Source organism: Drosophila kikkawai, chromosome 2L (genome assembly GCF_030179895.1).
Source record: "Drosophila kikkawai strain 14028-0561.14 chromosome 2L, DkikHiC1v2, whole genome shotgun sequence".
NCBI classification, from domain to species: domain Eukaryota; kingdom Metazoa; phylum Arthropoda; class Insecta; order Diptera; family Drosophilidae; genus Drosophila; species Drosophila kikkawai.
Window position 1 is genome coordinate 11125581 of NC_091728.1, and position 24073 is coordinate 11149653.

At 41.9% G+C, this 24073-nt stretch overlaps 2 protein-coding genes across 2 annotated transcripts in view; both read right to left on the reverse strand.

The window, feature by feature from the left end:
• Positions 1–20410, reverse strand: part of DIP-epsilon (Dpr-interacting protein epsilon) — a 35453-nt gene extending 15043 nt beyond the window's left edge. The window contains exons 1-2 of the mRNA XM_017178374.3: positions 20257–20410; positions 3215–3321 (exon numbers count right to left, since the gene is read on the reverse strand). Of these exons, the coding sequence (XP_017033863.1) occupies positions 3215–3321; positions 20257–20395 (246 nt within the window). The 5' untranslated portion in view covers positions 20396–20410. The remainder of the gene's footprint in view (positions 1–3214; positions 3322–20256) is intronic.
• On the reverse strand, positions 4806–6167 carry LOC108082817 (uncharacterized). The gene has a single exon (XM_017178376.3). It carries the CDS (start codon positions 6161–6163, stop codon positions 4946–4948), a length of 1218 nt encoding a protein of 405 aa, XP_017033865.1. The 5' UTR covers positions 6164–6167; the 3' UTR covers positions 4806–4945.
• Positions 20411–24073: the final 3663 nt, after the last annotated feature.

Genomic DNA, 24073 nt, shown 5'->3' on the forward strand with positions numbered 1-24073 from the left:
GTGTCGATGCCATTTCAATGATAAATTCCTACGCGCTGGCAGTAAATGTAATGGCGGCGCTGGGCTCAATAGCAAAGTCTACGGGCCACGTCAGGGAGCTGAGCTGCACTATCAGCATCCTTCGGAGGCGCCACCGGAGGAGGATGCTGTCGGCCAACGTGGACTGATATCGGTTAATTTTTCAATGTCTGCATTGAAAACGTACACCGGGATAGACGCGGAGATCGGAGACAAAGTCGCCATCAGTTTGCTTATTTTATATTTGGGCGCCGTTGACTCCTTTGGCATATTAAAAGTCAGTCGTCTAAATGCTAGTTCGGGGAGGCAGCAAAGTGGCAGCAGCGAATCGAAGAATTAATGCAAACACGTTTATCAGAGAGAGAGAGAGAGGAGCGAAGGTGGGGGAGGGGCTAAAAATCAATAAAAGTGCACTTCCCAACGGATTAAAGCCCTTGGCACTAACATTTTGGCTTAAACTCTCCTCTTTTGCATTTGCAATTTCGATTCGTTTTCTGGGCTTATTTCATTGAAATTAATTAGACGCCATATAGGGCCAGCATCAGGCTCCTCTGGTGCTCTGTCTATACGAGAGTGTGCGGCTTTCGGCCAAATTATTTCCAGCTAGGCGAGAAAAGGCCGGCAAAAGTCAAGGCAAACTTGACTCTTGGGTGGCCATGTGACGGTGTGACTTTTAATAGGCTTTCCCGGCACCAGCAGCTGATGCCATTAAAATTTTCCGCATATTTAAGTGCAGTTATGGCAACGAAATGGCTAAGGTACTGCTGGAACTGTCACAATTCTGAACTCTGGCTAATTTGAGTTACATAGACCGTAACAAATGCCGCACAATTGTGTGACTTTTTCGAAAGAAAAAAGGATTTCTATCTGAAATTCTCTGATGGCTTCAAATTTCTGTACTCAGAAAGAAGTCAGTATGACAAGGCTTTAGGTTTATAAGTAGTTATTGAAGCCTAACGATGTTATAGATTCTGTTCTTCGAGTATCTAAAATTTAATTTAATTTAAAATTTCTTTGATCTCAACTCCACATGATGCAGTGATGACCTTCTTTCTTTTTTTAAAAGCCTAACCACGAAAACTTCTTCCTTAAAGGCAGTCTGAGATCGGATTCTTTAAATATGGCATATTTTCTAGACCATTTTGGGAGCTACCCAAGCGCTGCCTTAAACCACAATCCTTTCAATCGGATATTGCCGGAGACGTCACACTTGAGAGTCCAGACAAACTCTATTATATGCAGTGTTTGTATTTCGCAGACTCTCGCTTCGAAAGCGCCACTATCTCATTCGTATTTATCTTCATTTCCATGGGGCAGATGCCTTCACTTGTCTCAGACACATGCTGATGGCCCGAGTCGATAGCAGCCGACAGACAGAATGGCCAATTTGCAATTTGCGTAATGGCACAACTCTTTCCGGCCCCTCGCCTTCGCTCTCCCCCCCTCTATAAAATACTAAATGAAGTCATAAAATTTTAAGCAAAACTAAAAAAGAAAACAACTAGAAAAAACTTTTAGCCGAAGCAAAAATAAACACACTTTATTATGCCTGAAAATGTTTATGCTTTGTTCGGTGCCTGGATGGAGTAGCGGGTGGAGGATTGGGGGTTCCAGGCTTTGTGGGAGGGCCCAAGCAATACAAACAACAACATAAACAAACTAAACTTATGCTCATGTTACTGGCCTGGCATTGTTGTTAGTGCGCCTCAGTGTGCGTGTGTCTCTCTTTTTGTGTAGGCGTTGAAAATTGAAATGCAAACAAGGACACGAGGCAGTGTGGGGGATCGGTGACGGGGATGGGGATGGTTAGGGGAAAATGAAAAGCTGCTCGCTTAACATTAACAATTTAAGCGTAAACGTGTTAAAAGGAGCGTCTGAGAAATACGCGAGTTAATTTTACAAGCAGCTCAAATATTTGTGCAGACGCAGATGGGGAGTGAACTTTTTAAGCATCGAGGATAAGCTAGTTCCAAGACCACAGAAAATAAATATATGTATAATATATATATAATATATGTCTTATGATTTTTTGGTTTATTTAAGCAGCCAAAAATATATTTTAAATCTGAAACAAAATATTTATTAGTCACCTTTGACTTGGAATATTTTCTTTTTGTAACTTTAATTGAGACCTGAACTGTTATTAATTTTTTGATCTAAAGCCACTTTGATAGTAAAGTTGCCATACCCCAGTGTGGACTATAAAATTAATTCCAAGTAACCTGTCTGTGTCCTAGGACAGACGTGGTAGAGCAAGAATCCCACCCGTCGGCTACGCAACTATTTTGCATGCAAAGTCACGTTTTATTGCAGCTACGAGCGCTTCCCGTTGTTGTTGCCGGTTAACTTTTGAGCTTACCTGCGGCCAATGAGGAGCAAACCAGAGATGAATGAAAGGACGTCCGACTGGGTGGCCCGGGACCGGCGGGGGTCGAACATGCCGAACTTAAGGGTCATAAAAATTATTACGAGCACCAACCACATAACGTGGCTGAAGCGACAAAGGCCGGAGCGAGCCGGCAAGGCGTGTCAAAATGAAATTTATGCACGTTTCGGTCGCACGCACATTATGGAAATTCAATTGGATGCAAATTTAAATTGCCGACTCTGCGGCGGAGCACCAGGGACGGAGCACGGCCGAGGGAGAGCGATAGAGACATCTATGCATATCAAGCGCAGCCTAAAAGAATGCAGCAGACAATGAATATTGAGCAGTGCGGTTAAGCCAGTGTCCAGTGGAAAGGACCCATATCAGAGTCCGGCCCTCCCGAATTTAATTCTTTCCCAGCGTCCCTGGAATGCACAATTTTTGCACAAGTTATATTTGGTTCAGAGCTCGCTCACTACTCCGTTACAGAAAAACTTTACTTACTTTCAGAATCGACTGAATAGAATATATGGAGAAGAATTGGCTTAGCTTGAATGATACTTTCTTTCAAGGAGCAGTATAGTTCAAGGAAAAATTCGAAGTTCTCTGTCTGCTAAACAGCTAAAAGCTGTTGTTCCCTTCCTTGTACATTGCAGGCAAGGCATCGAAGAGGGAAAGATAGGAAGGTTGGACCCATATGTGTAGATACATACTTACAAATTTTACAATTTTTTAAAGTTATTTTATGTTAATTCCAATCTTATTTAAGAAAATCCCATTAATATTTTTAATGGCAGGGTAGATTTCGTTAGATTTTGGTTCACTCACCTTGTAAGAGCCCAGGTTTTTGACCGAACAAGCCAGCTTGACATTCCGCCCAGCAGGCACTGTTATGTTCTCTATGACATCTGTGAACTCAGGATCTTCGCTGATCACTGCAAGGGAAAACGAAAACAGAAACGGATTAGTAAGTTGATTAATATAGACTAGATTATACTATTTAGAGCCTACCCCTTCGCTAACACAAATTTGAGTATTAATAGAACCCCCCAGACGAAAGTGAATGCTTTTTATAGCCCTGCAGAGGGCATGGAAATTTTGATCAGAATAAACTGGATGCTGGAAAATGCGTTTCTTAAAACTTATAGGTAATCAAAGAATGAATAATAATATTATTAAAATTGTATGCAATTTCTTGAAATAAATTTAATATTTTAAATTGCAAATTTAAGGTTATTTTTATATTTCAGTGAAATTCTGTGACACTTTTTTTGGTCATCATGAAAATGTTCTTGTGCTTTCTATACACTACGTTTCCCATAGAAGAGTATTCAATCCTCGACAGGCCTTCCTTATTTTCCATTCTCGTAATCAGTCTTATTTTGAATCAAAGATTTATGAGCACAACAATAAGGAACGCCGAGGGGCAGGCGTTGCACTTTTAGATGTTTTGTCAGCCGAAAAGTGTCAATAAATTTGGGGTGGACCCAATTGGCTTAAAATGTTCGAGCTCGATGCGAGCAGGCCGGTAAACCAATAAATCATAATTAAATTGTATGCCCTACCGAGCGTTCGCTCCGACAACGAATCAGATCCGACTTCGACTCCCGGTTTGGGTTCAAGAACGGGAACAGGAACGAGGAAAGTTTAGCCTAGTGTGAAATTGCATTTCGCTGCATTGTTGTTTCTGTGTTTACTGTTAAAGTTGCTTGTTATTGCCTTTGTTCCCATAGGAAACAGGGCCGAGCATCGCATTTTCGCCCCTACATAAAAGGTGATAAATGTTGTGCAAACGCTTGGCGGCGAGGGGAAAAGCGGCGGAAAGAAAACATTCAGGCCCTCGATTTATTTTTCTGTTGATTCCAAAATAAGGGTTGAGGGGATTCTGAACAGTGTCTGTGTTCTCAAGTGACGATTAAAATTATCAATGTATTAAATATATATTTTTTACCCCAAGATACTCAAAAATTATTCAAACTAAAATCCTAATTGTGACCGCCTAAAGGATCCCAAGAACAAAGTCAAGATTGACTACCTAGTCTCACTTTGAACGGATCCAATGTCCACAGCAACTCAGACTGCAACGGCAACTCATTTAAGTTCTAATCACCTGCAACGACGACGATTAATTAGCTGGATTTTGGCCAACTATGTGGCAGCAGGGGTATTAGTTTGGCAGCCCAGCAGGAGCAGAAGGGCCCCCCCTGGGTGCCCAGGTAACATTAGATAAACAAGGAGACCTGGCCACTCTGGAACAGACACTGCACCATCAGCATAATGCGACAAAGGAAGCAAAGAAACATCGAGGCTTTTGGGAGGGGAGAAATCTGAGGGCCAGGCTGAACGCCATTTAAGCGACATCCGATGCAACGGGCGGATATTAAAACCTTCCGCCACCAACAGCAACAACGAAATATAATTACGACCTGAACATCATCGTTTATATACCATGCTGATTTCTGTTTCTATGTAGATATATTTATAATATTTATAAGTTCATCAACAAAATCTCCAGATTTTGAAACTTTAAACTGCAAAATGTTATCCAACTAATTTCTCTCAGATTAGGTCCTTGCACTTGGCCTTGATCATGTTGAAGGTGACGCTGCCGACGTTCTGGGCGGCATTGCTGAGCAGCTCGAAGATGTGGCGGTTACGCTGGCCTTGCTCCACGGTGAGCTCGTGCAGTCGGCGCAGGGCGTCTGTGTAGGCCTCGTACTTCGCTTGACTCTCCGTGTCAAGCTTAAAGATCTCGTAGAGCTGCTGTAGGTCGTAGAGACGCCGCGAGGTCTCATCCAACAGCAGACTGGAGTCTTGCGGCAGCATCTGGGCCCAGTGCTCGTGCACCTTCTCCAGGAATTCAAAGTTGCTGAACAGAAAAATTACAAAAAGGTCCAAGCCCTTGGCCTTCAGCTGGGCTAGCAGCTGCTCCGTAAGATGATGCTCAGCCCCTGCCGAATCCCTCAGCTCCTCGTAATCGGTGCTCAGGTGGCGCTCCAGGTAGGCGTATACCTTCTGCCGCTTTTCGAAGAAGTCCTGCGTGGCCAGCATGCCATCCAACTGGAGCAGCATGTTGTCTAGCCGGCTGCTGCTCTCGGCGAGATCCGCGTGCTCGCCCTCAATGATATCCTGCAGCAAACCACGCAGAATCTGTAGGTAATTATCGATTATCTCGGCTCCGGAGAGTTTCACTCTCTCGTAGAGCTGCGCCCCAAACTGGTTCAGATCCAGGGCGTTGGAGGGGTCCCCGCTTCTGGTGAGGTTCAATCGCTGCACGGCTGCTCCGACGGTCTGCTCGTTGATCAAGCTGGGCCTGCGAGGAGGCGCCGCCGGATGGTCGAATTGCTGGCAAAGCCGATGCAAACGTAGCTGTCTGATCTCCTGAGTACTGGCATCCCTGCTTGCCCTAAACATGGCCTTCAAGCGGTTTAGGAAGACCAGGTTCCGCAACACAGTGGTGTGCTCTAGATCCGTTTCCTGGTGGGGCTTAGCGTCCAACAGCTGCTTTATGAGCGTCACCTTGTGCTGGAGCTTTGCTGTCGATCGGACTGCACCCAACTCGCTAGTATAGTTGGCATATTGCTCATCGCCTTCCAAATGGGCCAGGTAATTGTTAAGGCTCAGCTCAGCCCGCTGTTCAGCCAGGGCGGTCAGCTCACGCAGAAACTCCAGCTGGAAGTCCTTGGCAGTGAGGGCCAGCAACGGATCCGCAGGCTCAGCAGCCTCCGCACGAACAAGCCACTGAAGGCACAGACAAAGAAGCCACCACTCGAACATATTGTCGGTGCAACGGAGGCTAAATTACTGATTAGGAGGCAACTGCACTGCGTTGAAATAGTTTCGAGCCCCACCATTGTCGACTGATTAGGCTGAGAATCTGGAATCTGGGGTCAGTTGGTGAGTCCATCTGATATGCCGGAGCTGACAGCTGACAAGCAGAGCAGTGCAAAACTGGTCTGGGCTTAGCGCGTCGGTCTTATCACCGCATACTGTGCGCTAAGAGAAGTGTTGGGACAGGTCTGATCAACTGACAAACCAAAACCAAAGAGGGAGTCGAGAGCAACTATTTTCAATATAACAAAAATAACAATTCAAAATAAAGTTTAACTATTGAATTCCCTAATATTTAACCAAACTTCTTACCAAAAAAGGCTGCCCAATGCAGTATATAAATTGCAATAGTACAATAATGAAGTGTATATTAAAAATAGAAAAAATTCGTAAAGGAACTGTTTTGAAATTGTTTTTTAATTAAGAATAACGTTGGCATCATAAATCATTAAATTCCCCCAAAAATACAAACTCTTTTTATGACAAAACAAGCTTCAAAGCTAAACAACTTAAGGCCAATGGAAGGGTATTGTAGGACAACACATTCGCCTCCTGCAATGTATCTACATGTGTGCACACGTGAGTGGGAAGTCAAGCCCCACAGTAGCCCCCCGGATACGTGGGCAATTGTTGACCAAGCTCCACCTGTGTGCCGCCTCACAAGTTAAATAAAAGTTGCAGACGCTTTTCATTCAATGACAAAACTTCAACGGAATCCTAATTGTGATGTGGCGTGACTCCTCCTCGATTTCGGATTGGACGGGGATCTGGCTTTAGAGACCGGAATTTGTGTGCCCGGTTTTTGCCCCATCTTGATTGAAATTTGTCAGATTGATTGAACTCTTTGGCAACTCCTGGGCCCTGGTGGTTGCCGCACCGCAGCACGTTTGTCTCGGATTTCTTAGGGCAATCTTGTTCATTAACTTTAAATATTCGATCAAAGCGACTCTCCAGACATCGTATCCTGCCGGCGCTCCTCCAACGAAAGTTTCGTTGTGACCAACACCTATCAGGACAGCGGTTCCCGGCGTCACCAGAGAATGAAAAACTCAGTTCAAGGCTTGCCAGGAAGCGTGAAACGCGGGAGAGAGAGAGTTGGCAGGGGAAAGACAAGGCAGACCGCACAAGTTTTGAGAAACAAAAAAGAAAAGGCGCAGTAAGAAAGAAAGAAGAAATTTTCCAACAATTGCACAATTGGCATGCGCTCCGCTTTCGCTTCAATGGCGGGTGGTTGTGGGCTCGTCGATTCAAACACTGAATTCCAGAATTTAAGGACCAAAGCGGGGGAAAGTTAAAGAGATGTCTTCTATATTTATGGCACTTTGACGGAAAAATTGTGTTTATATGGAAACCCCCTTTCCAGCTAGACTCGAACTGCTTTCCGCATTATCCTTATATTTTCAGTCGCGCCTTTGAGGGAAAACTTTGCCACTTTTTTTCTTCATCGCCAGTCGGTTCCTACTCCTTTTGGACAACAAAGACGAAACAAAACTTGGCCGCGCCTCGGCAGGACGTCCATAAAGCGCCTAGCGGACTAGAGATTCTCGCTGGCGAGGGGCGTGAAAAGCGCTAAAAGTGTTTAAATGAATTTAAAAGAGTTCAACTTTTGTTTTTCTCAAACAATTTTTTTTCTCGCCTGCTTTCGCAGCGCAGAACCCTTTTCAGTTTTTGTGCGTTGCACAATTGTTTTCTCATACTGTGATTTGAGAAAAAGTTGTGAACTTCCAGCGGATCGAGGGGCGGTGCTTGTGGGCCAGGGTAATTTCCATGCAAATGATGAGCTAACTCCAGTCGGAGAGCCAAAGCCAAGCCAAAAACCAACGGCAACCTAATTGATATGCTTAGAAAGAACAACAGACGAGTGACAGACCCTGAAATGTGAACAGGGCGAACTTTTCCCTTCCCTCCCCAACTGCAAACCATTGCTACCCATTGCCATTCCGAGTTAGTTCCTTCTTTTTCGCAGCATAGGGATGGGGGTTTTAGCCGCTTGTCACAGTCAATTGGGCCAGAATACCGAACCTTCCGCCAACCGAGATAAATGCAATAAAAATGCAACTCCAACTAGACTGTGGCGACACTCAAAGGTTGCTAGGCGACACCATTAGTATTATTTTACATAATACATTTAGATATTTATTTAAGTTCAAATATCTATATTTATTTTGGGGTAACATTTTGGCAAAGAATACATTTATTATTTTGGAAAAATCCTATTTAATATTTATAAATAAAAATATATGCACTACCCCCGATTACCCAGTATTCCATAGTCGAGGCAACCTACCACAGAGTTCTTCCCTGATTTCGGACTTGTCTCCGCTGGGCTACGACTCCGTTGATCTACTTATCTGCCTTTCTATTTTGCTGTATTCTCATCCCAAGCTGACAGATTAAGTGATAGCTCCACGGACAAATATTAAGGATATATACATATATAATTCAAGTTTGCCATTGCCGATGAAGAGTGCCCTTTAAACTGAAGGCGCCATGAAGAATGTTACAAAAAGCGACTGAGGCTGCAACTGAAGTTGAAAGAGTCACTGCTCGGGTAGCAGTAACTCGAGCCCGACTGACTTGGCCGACTGAATGTGGATCCGAGTCTGTTGGGTCAGTGTTTATGCATTTTAGGGAGATATCCGCTCTTCGTGCTAGCAGGTACCGGTGGCAAGTATCTAAGCATCCCACCGAGCATCCCCACTTGCCTTTGGCTGCCTGCGACCGAGGTCTCTTCTGGTCTAGTCTGAGTTTTATGTCCCGAGTATTTTTTGACTGTCATGCGGACAGACGGGGACGGCATCTAGGATGTGAAGGACGGGCAGGAGTAGCCTGAAAGCCATGGTAGCAGCCAGTGGCCACCAAGCCATGGAGCACGAAGCACAGAGCACGGGGCAAGTTCAATCAAGCAAATGTAATGCTGCCCCGGCTGCCAATTGCAGGCAAAGCACAAAATACAAAGATTGAAACGAGCATTGACAGTTTGACTGAGTGAATGAGTGACAAGAGTGTGTGTTCCAGTTGCTGCTGTTGTTTTTGCTGTCGCTCTTGTTGTTTATGTACAGGCCATTGCATATATGCAAGTGGGCCATTTGAGAAGTTTGCTGAACCTGAAGACCCCATTTAGGCCAATGGATGTTCCTTGGCAGGATGCTGACCAGGATAAGTTTAGATTAATATTATAAATCAGTTCATTCAATATTTTAAGAATACATTCAATTCAATGTAGCTATTTCAGTCTCTTCAGCTGTCCGACACAAGAGTGACTAGCTCCTGAAAAAGTATGTCATTTTGTATTTCAAAGGTGCAAAGACTGTCTTATTTGCTCACCTAAAAACTTTTCGTACTGCCCTCTTGTGTTGCCCCTGGAAGTAAACATATACTCAAGTTTGCGTGCGTGTGCCCCCGCATGCAGAAGTAGATGTAAGCAAAAGCAAAGTCGGAAACTACTCAGGCGGAAATGAGCATAACTGCATCACAGCCGCAACACACTCGCAGCCACACCCAATCACGCACATACACACACCTGCACCCACACAAATGTAAGAGTTTAAGTAGCCACCAGAACTCCAGAGAAGACATGGAATGGGGCAAGAGGATCTGCCTTGGGCCGCCATCAGACACTAAGTGCTGCTTTATTAAGCAAGAGTCAACAACAGCCGACGAGCCAGCAGATGATTTCTATCCCCATTCGACGGCCCGGGAATGTGCAGCCCAGCCGGGCCACTGGACACAGCAAACAAGCTCCCTTGAAGATGTCCCCTCTTAATTATGCACTTTATGTCGGAGCTACGTTCCCACACAGACTCGATTGGCCTGTGTATACTCGATAATAATTAGGATGCACAAAATGGCATTAGGTGAGTTTATGGCCAATGTCATTGCAGTTTGTCAAATGCACTAGCTTGGGAAATAATATAGATGTTGCATTTTAGTACATAGTATATTCTCATAGTACAATACATGAAACGGTGCTTAAAATTATTTATAAATTTTTTAGAAATATTTTTTACGTAATACCTTTGATGTCAAATATCATTAGAAGTCCAGACACTTTCACCATCTTCTTAAATCTCCTTAGACAAATTTAAAAGAGATTTAAAGTAAGCCTTAGCTTTCTTGAAACCGAAATGTATTTATAGCAAGTTGTATAAACACTCATTAGATCGTTTTGCCTCACTTAATAATAAAATACAAAGAATATAAGTTGGTTTGAGTAAGTTCTCAAACTCGCACGCTCTTCTAATTGGCAATTTCCGCACAAAACATGTGCGAATTCTACAATACTTACTTTGTCTTCCCATTAACGTGGATACAAATTTGGCAAAGGAACCTGCGAATTCTGAATCCGGAAGAGGGGCAGGGGGCGTGTGGCTGCGGATGTTGCAACACCTAACGAGTAACCTTGCCACTCGCCATCCGAAAACCCTTATTCAAACCGGCTGCCTGTAAAAAGTTCAAAAGCCGAGAAACACCCTCAAGCACAAGTACTCTCCACGATTTGTAAAATTTAATGACTGGCGCGTGGCAGTATTTGTTTACACCCCCAAGGACATTGACAGGTCTGGCTGGCTGGTATCTTGTATTTTTGGACTCCTCTTGTTTATAATTAATAGGACAGACTCCGGGCTGGCAGACCCCACCAGTCCTTGTCAACAATACTGCATACTAATGAATAAGTCAAAGCATAAGCAGGCAGAGAGAGGACCAAACGGAAGTCAACGGACGGCTGCATGCGTCGATAAACAAGAATCAATTGGTTACCAATAAAAACGGAAAGCCCATTTAATAATTGTTGTCGACCGAAGGCCATGAACGAGTCGATTGGGTTAGGGAGCTTCTTAAATTCGTCTACGGATGCTTTTAAGGCTGTAGGGTTATTGTTATTGTTCTTTTTGTAGGTTAAACTCTGAATATTTCACCACTGGGGGTTTATTTTTTGGGTAAATACACACAGAAACGTGAAGGAAGATACAGACAAATAAATAGCGATGGAATCAAATCAAATAAAGTGAAATAAAAATTGAAATAAAATGTGATTAGATATTTGGTGCCTCTCTGGCTCCCTTATTCACTCTCACAGTCCCTCCATGCCCTCCATGCCCCGTGGAACGTGCCCAGATACAAAGCAGAAACGTAAACTTTCGAAGAAATCTCAGACTGGCGGTTGCATGCGAACTGCTGCAACAACAGGCTCCACACAATGCCAGACTGGGAGAGTGAAAAAATTCATTTCCCCCAGCTAGCCCGACGGACGTGGAGCAAAAACGCATATGAACAGGAAAAAATAGCGATAACTCAAATTGAATGCCAATAAAGTAACATATGCGACCCCCAGGCCTTCGGGCAGCCATTCGGCAGAGGCAAACAGTGCCAGATCTGGACAGCTCAGTGCGTTAGCGCCCTAACAAGGAGCCTGCTAAAAGGACTCTCCCCGCCCCGCCCCGTCACTCGCCCCGGAAACGAGTCGATTCGAAATGCCAAGAGCAAAACTAACGAGCTGCTTCTCTTATTTAGCCGGCGGCCCTGCGCTACCGAAAGTAATTCCAATCCGAAATAATACAACATATGTGGGTCATTTGGCGGGCAGCCTCACACAGGAAGGTGAAGCCCAGTAACGAACTGCCAAGGAGCAGGCAATCAGGGGGCGGGCCAAGGGCTGAGGCTCCTGTCAACTGCGATTCCTTGACAACTATTGACACTAACATGATATTACTTATGCATAACGCCGTTTGAGCAATATGGGGTCAAGGCGGCCGAGGGTAGCCACAAGTGTTCTCGTACGAAGAGCAAAAGTTGCCTAGCCAGTGAAGGTATAATTTTGCTAGGGGAGTCAAAGATTTAAAGTTGTATAGATTTTACCCAAATATGTATATAGAAATATTAATAATTAATGCAATTAAATATACAAATATAAGTAAGAGCTTTATTAAGATAATTTGTATTATGAGTTGGACGGTTTTGAAGTATTTTTAAATACTATTCGAAAAGATTGGAAGATCAAATGAGTAGCATGGTACAAATGCACTCACTACAAATCGCTATAAGTTCGGAAGTTATATGAATAGAATAGCTGAATTTTTAGAGATATAAAAATATAAAAGATATAAAAAATTACAGTTGTGTAGGCCCTAAAAATAATTTTCTCCTAATGAACCTATTACAAAATAGTGAAATAGTGAATAGTTTATGTAGATTATTGAAACCAATAATCTTTTAAACTTATAAGGCTCACCCCGTTCGATTTGGGAAATGCAGATCCGAGGATTTATCCCTCTGCCTGGCTTTTTGTTAGTTCAATCCTATTCCTTTTTTTAAGAAAAAGAAACCGAATTCATTTCTTTTGGAACCATTAAAGCCCAATAACGAAGCCCATCATCCATCTGTGATACATCCCAGATTCGATAGCCTGAGTCGTGCAACGCCCCACGCCCTTTTGCAAAAGGCATTATCATAAAGGCATTTGCATATCGAACAGTAATATATGTGTGTCCCCTCTGTCGTTGGGCATTTCAGTGCGGTTTCCGACATTTTTCATTATTATTATTCGTAAAAGTGGCCATCGCAAGCCAGTATTTTGACCATTTTGTTTATGCAACCTGAGGGCATTTTGCCACCGACAACAATGTTTGCATTTCTTTGTATTTCTTTCCACAGTTTCTCATTCAGTTTTTAATAATATATTGAATGTTTACTTTATTCTTATTGTGGCAACCAAAAGTTGATCACCCTGCCAATTTCTGCGCATATATAAAATATTGGTTATTCTTGGGCGGTAAAATAAATGTTATTAATAATAAACAGCGAGACAGTAAAAAGGACTTTGAAATCTGGAGTCGCTGTCTTAAATTAAAGGATTTTTTTAATTTCTTTTATAATCCAATAAAAACGAATGACATTTAAAAGTAATTAAAACTACAATTGATTTGAAACACTAACAAATATTAAACAAAAACAAATGATATTATTACTTTTTAAGAAATTAAACAAACTTTTGTGAAGTTCACCAAAAATGCAATAGTCAAGGAAGTTTTTATATCAACGACGATTTCTTGGAATCTACGGCAAACTTTGTTCTGGGGCTTGCAGCCAACGCATGCAATTCAGCTAATTCACTGCCTTGCATACTTTGCAGATTGCAACCAACACTCGCACAATGCCTCACAAAAGGAGGTTGCATCGCTGCGAGGAGGAGGATGGGTCGGGGGGCGGTGGGACGTGCCACTAAATGATGCTGAGTGCACATGGCCACAATTCTTGGAGAGTGCGAGTTGTTGTTGTGGCATAATTTAGATGGCGGCAGCCACTTGAGGCAACCATTGCATAGTACTTGCCGCACAAAGGGCAGGGAAGGGGCGAGTGCGAGAGCGCGTGCTGTATGATTAGCGCGATTTAGCGTACGGACTTGAAGATCCTCGACTGCGGAGCGTATACGTAATGCCTAATTAGCGTTAGGGCCAAAAAGTTTTCATTGCAATGGCTAACCGCGGGCTACACAAACAAACAGACAACCAGCAAATAAGCGGACACAGGGCCAACTCAATGGGGCAACTTTAAGCTACAAGTTTGTTTGGCTTTCGGCTTTTCCCGCAATTGCATTGGCAGGTACGGGGGGGGGCTCAGGGAGGCGGGAGGTGGGTACCACTGAAAAAAGGAAGGATGAGGGATTGTGGATGGAGGATGGACGACAACTGTTCGTGGCATGCAAAGCGCGATAATTGACCCGCAAGCGAGCGAGGGAGCCAGTGGGAGGGATCTCTCTTTCAGGGTGTGTGCCTATGGTGGCCGTGCAACTGTGCAACAACTTTCGCTTTGATAAAGGACCTTGGCGTCGCGTCGAGTCGAGTCCTTTAAGCGGCAGCCGGGCGTGCTCCCAGGTACATGGCACACAAACCTATAAAAATATAACACACAATCTGTAGAATGGGGCATGCGGGTTACCTTACGCCACACCGCACTATTTTTACGACTTTAATTCATATTTACTTGTGAAATATTTACAAACATTCCGATTCTTAAAGCGGAAGCTTTACTTTAAGTATAGCCTCTCTAAAAAAATACAAATTTATCATATCTTATATAGGTTCTTCCTTAAAAGGATTATTCTTTCCATTTCAAGACTGTGAGGTTTAATTTTCGTATGACAAAAGGGTGCACCAAAATACTCGAAAACCAAAGCCGATTTATTTCCAAGAATAACATATCTCCACAGATACCAGAAAGGATTGTATAAAGAACCAATTTTAAAACAATAAAGCTAGCGAGAAAACATAAACAAAAGAAGTCCAGCAAATTCAAGCGCAATCGGCGAAAATAAAGTTCACCATCGAGAAAGAAGCCGACCAGCATTTCTTTCCGATTCCCCTACCGCAGTTTGTGTGTGAAATCAAAAGGAAAATCTGACTAGATAAAGGAGATTGCCACTGGCCCACTTCTTGGGAGGTTTTCACAATAGAAAAGGTTTTCCTGGCGACAGAGTAAAGGGATTTGTTACGATATTAGCTAAAGCCATTTAAATAAGCTGAAAAATAAGGAATCCGTTTTGGGTAAAAACATAAACATCTTGTGCGCTTCGATTGTAAGAGCTTTAAAATCTGAGCAGCTTTAACGTTTCGTAAAGACAATTTAAATTAAATAATTCATTTTAATTTTCATTTTTCTAAATCCTGGCTCAAGTGCTTACGTCAAATAGGATAGAATGGTTTATTTATATTTAAAACTCTAGTTTAAAAATATTAAAGAATAAATCTCTATATACCAAGTCACACATTTTATTTGCAGTAAACTCCCATCGGTTGTTGAATATCACGTCATTTAAAAATTGTATTTTTTTCGCACAGCACCATTTTATTAGGCGTAAAAATAACATTTAAATGTTAACACGCCATTTAAGCACAAATTGGCATCGAACGTTGCCTACAGTCAGGCGTCGGGAAATGGAACAAAAAGAGGAAAGCCAGAAAACTGTGGCATGCCAACGGGCGCCCGGCGTGCGGTTTTTCCGGCTGCTGGCTGCTGGCTGGCCATGGCAGCTGAGACGAACGGGCGGGGCAGCGTGGCGGCAGAAAATACAAGAAAATGGAAGGAGCGAAGGGAGAAAAACTTGTCTAAAATTTATTGACGAAAACAAAGTCAAGTGCCGAGCACACGGAAGCCCGAAGGGACGACTCTAGCCCTGCTTGGACTGCAGGCGCGATCCACTTCCCCGGGTCCATGTGGCAACTAGAACTAGCCGCCGGTCTCCATGTGTTTACGAGCTTAGATAAGCTTAAGCCGCCTGGCCCTGGCCCAACGAATGCCATTAAGTATGCCACACGTTTCACGCTGCAATGTCGCCGACGACCCTCCGACCATCCGACCATCCGACCATGGGACCATCTAGCCATCCGACCACAGAAGCAAAGGCAACTATAAATCTATCATGTTTACGCCGAGCTTGACGAGCTTGGCCGGAGAGGCAGGGACCCGTTCCACCGCGATTCCAGTACACTTGAGCACAATTTGTTTATGCAAGTCAAGTAAGGCTGCTGGCGGGCAAAACGTTGCTTGAATTATGGCTTTGTTTATCCCAAGTCGCACAAGAAGGCGAATACAACTGCTGCTGCTGCTCCTCCGGAAGGGTTCAAAGTTTTCGCCAACGCAGACAACAGCCAAGTGGGAAACTTCCGAACGCACTGCATCGGGGTATGTCTACGACGCTATCTACTGCCCCGTGGGGACGTGATATGTTATGGCATCATAACAATTGATTTTATTCGCCCCGCTTATTGATATCGTGTGTTATTCTGATTTTATTTGAGGGACGGACGATTTACGAAAGAGTCTGCCCAGGATGGTGGTCGTGGTCCCTCAGATATTTTCCCAATCTCTTGAATGAGATCCCAAAACCATTAAAATTCTGTTATCAACCTTAATTTAAGGAAACGAATTTTTATTGCCGAGGAGAGGGATCCAGCTTTATCTTTTCAAAGGCAATGTTAAATTAACTTTAGACATCATTAAGTTACAGGCAAGATATTACAAATTTCCTCTGCACATAAAATGAATTGGAAAATGTATTTTTAATTGATTGGTTAAACTCTTTGTTTTGTACTATTGTAGGATAATCAAACTCTGAGTAATTGATTGGCTGCCTTTAACATAAGCTAGACAACTTATTGTTCTCAATTGTTCTCTAACACTTTACAAAGCATCCCAAGCAATTTAACCAACATTTAAAGCAAATTGCTTTGTCCCTTTTCCATAAATATTCATTTATTGTCTGGCTCAAAACTTTTGTTGACTCTGGATTGAATTGAAATTTGCATGTTTTCCTTATTTATAAACTTGTTGCTTGCCCGGCCAAAACTTTCGGACACACTCGCCTCGAGCCGACAGCACGAAACAAACTTCAACAGCTTATTGATTTCGTAGCCTTTCCGCAAACAGTTTGACACTTTGGTTTTGGCACTTTGACACGCTGGGAAAAAAAGTTGCACCTGAAATATTTATGAAAATGTTTCTGACACGTTTTTAATAAGGTTTGCTTCCCCAACTTCCCACTTCTGCTCACAACTCGTTGTTGTGCCGCCGCGAAGACTGACTGCGCGTACTGCGTTTGACAATTCGTGTTGTTAATTTAATTAAAGTCAGCGGTTGTGGTCTCCGGAGGCCACGACAAGGCCGCCTCTGCGTTTGGCAAGATTTCGCAGAAAAACATTTCGCCCATCAAATAAGCCCAGACAAAAATCGTTTTTCGTTGAGTACGGTGCAAAGTCGGACAAAAAATCAAATACAAAAAGGATAATAGACCAGTTCAATAACCAAAGGCTTCCAGCCAGGCGAATGTTAAGAATAACACTAATTAAGAAGGTTTTGTTATTACAAATATATATATATATAAATATTTATATTTTTTGGTAAAACAATTACGATAATTTGGATACTCTTCACACAGATTAACTTTAAGCATCGCTTCTAATCTATCCTTATCTTATCTTCCTGGACCTTAGCTCGCAGTAAGTCACCTCCAGAGTGTATCAAGGAGCCAGAGTGCGAAAAACACTTTGATTCAATTTCGTCAAGCACTCTTAGCGCCTTTGCCCAGTTGGCAGATGCTCCACATCGAGCGGTATATCCGTCATATCCTCTGAACTTAACGTCATTAAGTGGCAGCCAAATGATTTAACTCAGCCAGACATCGCCATACAGTCTGCCTTCATCCGCTAGACATGTGTGTTGTGTGTGCATTACATTACGTAAACAATTACAAAACAACAACAACAAAAAAACTAAGCCAAAAACACAGCAAAGGAAAAGCCAAGGCTGGATGAGAAAAGTCGGTGGTGGTGTCAGTCAGAAAAATCAAATTTGTCAACTGTGTGCTTATGGGCTCGTATATTTGTGTATGTGTGTGCCGAGGACAATAAAAATTACACTTAATTTGGTATTTAAGTGGAGACAACAATCACAACACACTCGAAATGGCTTTCTCAGCCAAATTGCCGCAGAAGATGGGACTGAACCATAAAAGGTCGTTGAAAGTCCCCGTCCCCCGGAGCTAAGTGTTGAGTATCATTATGTAATGTCACATTTAAACAAAGGCTCCGTTGAATCCTCTTCGCCTGAGTGTGTGGCAGAGTGGAAGCACCAAAGACCCTCCCAAAAGAAACAGAGGGAATGCGTGAAAGTGAAGTGATTGGTGAAACTATGGGAAGCTGTATGATAGATGCAGTGAGGGCTGCCACGGTCCCGAACCCATTATTATGTTAGATCTCAGATAGAGCACACAATGACTTATAAGCAGGAGATCATTTGTCTGTCGGGCATAAATCTATTCCTGGGATAAAGTGGAAGGCCAGTGCACCCACTACAAAATAACCATTAATAACAAGATTATAAGGATAGCCCTCGAATTTCATATTGCTTTACAAAGATCATATCGGATCGGTAGTAGAGCAATACTATGGGGAAACACCTTAGTCTGACAGCTCCTACCTATATTCCATCCTTTTTGCTTTTTTTCTACAGCTTGCCAATCGGCAGGCAATAAAAATAAAATGATTTTCGCTTGGCTTCACCGCTTAATGGGTAATGGGTAATGCGGGGTGGGCGTTATCTCCGGTCATGCCAGGCACTTATCTGTCCTGATTAGCAATTAGCACGTGTCCGTGTCTTCCCTGGGCCGGCGAGCATTGAGTTATTGGGCGAAGGTCAGTAGATCCCAGCCTGGGCCAATGTCTAGTAGCCAGTGGCAGTAACCTGATGGGCGTCCCGGCTCGGATCGGCCCGTCTGCCGCATCCCGCATGGGCGTCATGCCGAGATTAATGATGTGCCCCGAGAGCCGACGGCATCCTATTATCCTTGGAATGGGCTTTGGCTGGGCAGGGCACGGGTTCACTCTCGCCGAGGGGTTGCTCCCTGTGCACTCGCATAAATCAAGCAGATTATCAGGTAGCGATGGTCGGTTTGGGGGATTTGCATATGAAATTTAGTTGACAGGACTCTTATTTTTATCCATAACAAAAACATCCTAACCAAAATAAGGCTCATTAGAGCTTGTGCTTGTGCAAGGTGTTTAATGCAAGGGCGTAATAAGTAGTTTTCCGTTTTATATGACACTAATTAGGTCTCATATAGTTTCTTGTAGTTAACTACCCCCTACTCACTAGTATTGATTACCCAGATTACTTATTTCAAAATTATTTTAAGCCAGAATTGATAAGAGATAAGCACCATTTAATTTCGTTTAATGGCAATTGTTTTTTGCAGAATTATTAAGGGATTAAGAGTCGCTCTTGCCCCTATTGTTTTGAGGGGTTTCCCTATTCATAATTTTCCAACCCCGATGCCATAACATTTATCAGTGGCCCCCGTAGTCAACCAAAACTGTTCAAGTTGATCTCCTTGCCCGAAGCTAAATCAAAATCGCACCAAGCGTAAAAACTTTCCAAGCTAATAAATGGCATGCAAAACTTTTCGGTTCGCTCATTTGTCATTTTCCTGGTTAACTGCTAAAAGGGAGAATGGACGGCGTGGGGAAAGGTCATGGAATAATTGTCAATTCGCTTTGTGAGGCGCTCAGAAACAAGGGGCGGGAGGGGTGTGGCTCTGTGGGAGGAAACGGGCTGCGTTGGATAAATAAAGCCTGACAGCAATAAAATTTATTTAAGTGGCCTCATAATTGTTAACAACAAGAACAACAAATATAATAAAATCCAAACAAAAGGCAGCTGCAAGTGAAATGAGCAATTATTAAGCCATGGAAAATGTAAACCAACAAGAGGAGCTGCGGCAACAACAGGCGTCATAATAAACTTTTTGTTCCAGCGACAGCCACCAAGGAGGGCGGTTACGAAAAAGCGTGAGGAGCATGAAACGCAAAATTCTCAGTCATGAAAATATTAATAACGTTAATGAAATACTCATTTGCGAGCAGTAAAGAGGCGGAGACTATAATGCAAATGTAAATGGCAAGGATGTAGGATGGCAGGGGTTAACGGGTTAAGTTCCTGCTCCATCAAGCCTCCATTCCTTAAGTCTTTAGCCGGTCACAAGTTGTGGCATTACACTGCTAACAGCCACAATTTTCACATTCGAAATATGCCTCCTGGACGACAACCCAATTAATTTAGTTATCCTTCGTTTTGGGCAACTTGACATCCTCTCAAACCACCGAATGTCATATTTGTACATATGTCAAAAAGAAAGCGATTTACGAGTCCATTTTTTATTACACTGAGCCGGGCGAAAACGTTTTTTGCTGTCCATGATTGTAATGCAATTAAATCAAGGCAATTAAGTGTGCCGCCGGGAATATTAATCGGCAGAGATCAGAATCATAAACGTTTAAAGTTCGACAATGGATTGCCTAAAGATACAGTCATAAAAGTTTAAAATTACATTTACAAAAAACAAAGATTTTGTTTTATTTATTATTTAGTTGCTCTCAAAAATCGGATGTTTCTAATAAACTATTACGTACCATTTACATTTAAAAAAGGTTTAAAACTACGCAACTTGGTCTATATCGTTTGATAAATTAATAAAGCACATTACTTACCATTATTCAGGGTTGATCCGCCGATGCCACCTGCATTGCCATCACTTCCAGCATCGGTGCTCAGAGCCTGCGTTGTAAACACTAGACATCCCAGACCCACACACAAAATAGTACAAATTGTTTCAAAACAGTTAAGCATTTTGTCCGACGTATGGATTTCGAGTTTATTTACTGTTATCTGGATTATCAATTATGTAAGCAAACTATGTTAATCAATTACTTTGCCGAAATATGTATGAAACATTTTTTCAATTAAAGTCTCTGAGATTTCTGTTTAACGCAGCAGATGTGTTCCACATTTAATTTAAATCGTTTTTGTGTTTTGTTTTTTGTTTTCCTGAAATATAAAGACAAATAATTAAATTACGGTATATTTTAAAAATATATTCTTTTTTATGTATATTATTTAACAATCTAATTTTACTCCAAGGAGATGTCCTGCCTGCTTGTCTCGCTGTCTTTGTGTGATAAAATGAAAGCCTGCCTTTATGATGTCTCATACCCTCCTAATTGAAACCTAATCAGGCACTCAATTAGACGAAGCTCGGACCAAACAATGTTAAAATGCAAAAGCACCCTTACAGCAGAGCTGGCTAAACCGCTTATGGGAGACTTCAGGGCCGACCCGTGTCCGACAAACTGCTCGACCCTACTCGGTCGAGGGCCAGCATTATCATCGGACTCATCGGCTTCCTTCTGCGGTTGGTTGTCTAGCTGTATGCATGCAGATTTTTCCTTGTTGTTTTTTTGTTTGCCATTCCTGCTCGTGTCATAAGCGCAAAGCAATTTGCTCCGTCAGCTGTTGTCTGACACTCCTGCCAGGGCACGCCAGGGCAGCCAAGCGCCTTCATCCGGATATCCTTGCCAGCACTCCAATCTCTTCATTGTATTGCAATATGAATGCATTTCAATTAGAATACTTGCTTCGACAGCTTCTCTGGATTTTCCATTTAGTAAGGGATATTCAAATCAATTTGAAAACTTAATTGATTTCTCAGCCGCCATTTAAGAATGGTATTTCAGTCACTTAAGGACCTTCAAGCTGGATTTCTATTAGCTCTAGCCAGACTCTCGTATATATGTATATGTAAGCACTCCCAGCGATTCTGTATTACCAAATGTCAGCCTCCTCTCACATATTCTTATAGTAGGTAGTAGGTGCTCTCAAAATAACTAAGCCCCATCCCGCCCGCCACTATGTTTTTCGCATGCAAATTACAAATAAGAACAAAATTCGTAATGTATTATTGCGAAAAGCTTTTATGGCAAAACATTCAGAATTTCCTTTGTGCCTCCACCTTTGCTGGCTTATGATTTCTAGACGCTCCCCTGTGTTTTCTACCAAGTTAGAAATGGCAATGTCGCGTGGGAAATCTTAAATCATCTTGATGTTTTCTTTTTCTTACAAAAGCAGCATTTCGTTCTAAAGCCCATTCCTATCGAAGCAATGTGGAATCAGTATGGCACTTTATAAGAATAAAGTTATACAAGGATAATTACCCTATAAAAATGTTTCTCCTAGTTCCAAAAACAACCTTTCTATCAGTTATCATTCATAGAAAAAATCATATCAATGAGTTTATTTTTGTTACTTAATTTTTTTATTTTACATGCATTCAGGTGGCACCCCGGCTTGGTAGGCTCCACCCCTCTCCCCCACTGTTTTTTTATTTATATCAATATTAATAGCTGTGTTTATGCCCCGTAGGCAGTAACTCTACCTTTCTGCAGTCCTGCAGCTGCATAAAGGACTAAAAAATCGCACGCACGACCAAGCCCAGAGGGAACCAACGGTGACCGCCAGTCAGCGTGACTCCGCCTCCGGTCTCCGGTTGCCAGCTCAGTCTCCAACCTCTGGTCTGGTACGGGTGCGACTCCCACGAAGCATTCATTCGATTGTGCATAATAAATCAATTTACATTTTCTCTCGCCTCACGCAAAAGTGAAATGCAAATTATAGGGATTGTTGGAGCTGGAGCGGTGGCAACCTTTTTCGCCACAAAACTTAAGCGCACTTAAATCACAGCCAACAGAATTGATCACCGTCAATGGAGTTGCTGTGAATGCGAAAAGACGATGACTTCTGGTCTCCAGAATCATAAACTTTCTCGACGTCTTTGGCGGTTTCGTGAGAGAGACCACCTCGAACATTACACTTAAACTTTAGTTTTATGGCAATAAATAATGCAAAATTATACATACAAGTTCTAAAATGTTGTAGAGTTTAATTTATAACATATACAACTACAATATATATGTTTTTCTGAATTGGAAAGATTTTTTTTCATGATTTGTAGCGAATAAAGAAAGCTCTTTTTATATGCGCTCAGTGACAGCATTCCCAAGTGACCTATCTCCAATTCGTATTTGCTTCTCTGGGAATTATGCAAAGGAGTGTTGATAAAAAATCAACATTTGCCCCTAATAGCAGTCTCCATCTCAAGGCCCAAGCTAGGGTCTTCATTTTGGACATTTGCAAGGACTTTTAGAAGGCAGAAAGAATGAATATCAAGGCACAAAACGCTGGGATAACAGATACAAACTATTCCATTTTATGGAGTTCTTGAAAAAAAACCAAGACAATTACAAAAATTCAAAATTAATCAATAACAAACCCCTAACATTTATAAAAATATTTTAAAAATTTATAAATAAACTTAATCAGTAAAAGTTATTTCCTAAAATGTACATATTTCAACTAATAGAAACTTTACTTATGGAAAGACAATACTTGCCGGTTACAAACATTTTTCGAAAAAGATCAAATAAACTTTAATTTACGATATTTAGACATCTATTCAAAGCATTCAGGCTAACTTTATTTTTGTTGAAGGCACAATGAAATTCGAAACGATAAGGTCAAATGATCAGCATTCGTATTTTCAAAAATAGAGGTCGTATATTTATATTTACTCCTCCTCATTGACTTTCTTTCTCCATTTTGTCAGTCTACCGCAGCTGTGTTATAATATATCTTAAGAAAAGGAATATAAATACAAGTAATTCTCAGATATATTTAAATATTACATATCTACAAGGAAGGAATAAGGTTCTGTATGGAGTTGTTACTTTTAAATTTCCAAGAAAACTATACACCAAAAGTTGCCCGATTTTTTATTGAATTTAACTGATTATTCCTCTGATGTTAAACACTCAGTATTTGTTATGTACAAGCCAAACACAGACTCACAATGGTGTGAGCGCATTAACTTAGTTTCAAAGACAGTAAATCCCAGGAAGTTAATACGCCGGACTAAAAGCTAAGGGGGGACGAAATGAACAAGACTTTGATAAGTTACCCGTTGCAGCTGCAGTTTCCTTTCGCCCAACGGAAGCCGCGCAATGAAGGCGTACTACAAAAGGCAGCATAAATAAACAGTACAAGAGGGAGCAAAATGTTTAATAACTCAGCCGGACGATGTCGAGGTGGAAAATGCTTGGGCGGTAACTGCTGGACTTCAACGATGGCGATGGCAGTTTATGAGGTAATTCAAAGTCATATATCGCGGAACATGATAATAATGCGACCAAGCACCCATTAAACAGACAGACAGATTAATATATGGTAATGTTTATCTCTGATTTCTTCTAAAATGTATACAAATTTGTATTCATGGTCATTTAATGGTAAAATTTTGAATGTTTGCAATCTCTGTATTTTTTATTGACAGTTAATTCCCTATTTTTGGAAAACTATGCTAACTTTAAACTTCTAACTTCTGTTGACAACTAACTGATTTGAAATATTATAAATTTAATATTTAAATTTAATATCAATAAATAAAATACCGACATAACTAAACATTAATTACCTTAG

Bases quoted from the DNA above. Each gene is read 5' to 3' on its own strand.
- LOC108082817 (XM_017178376.3), bottom strand. From the start codon at position 6,163: ATGTTCGAGTGGTGGCTTCTTTGTCTGTGCCTTCAGTGGCTTGTTCGT.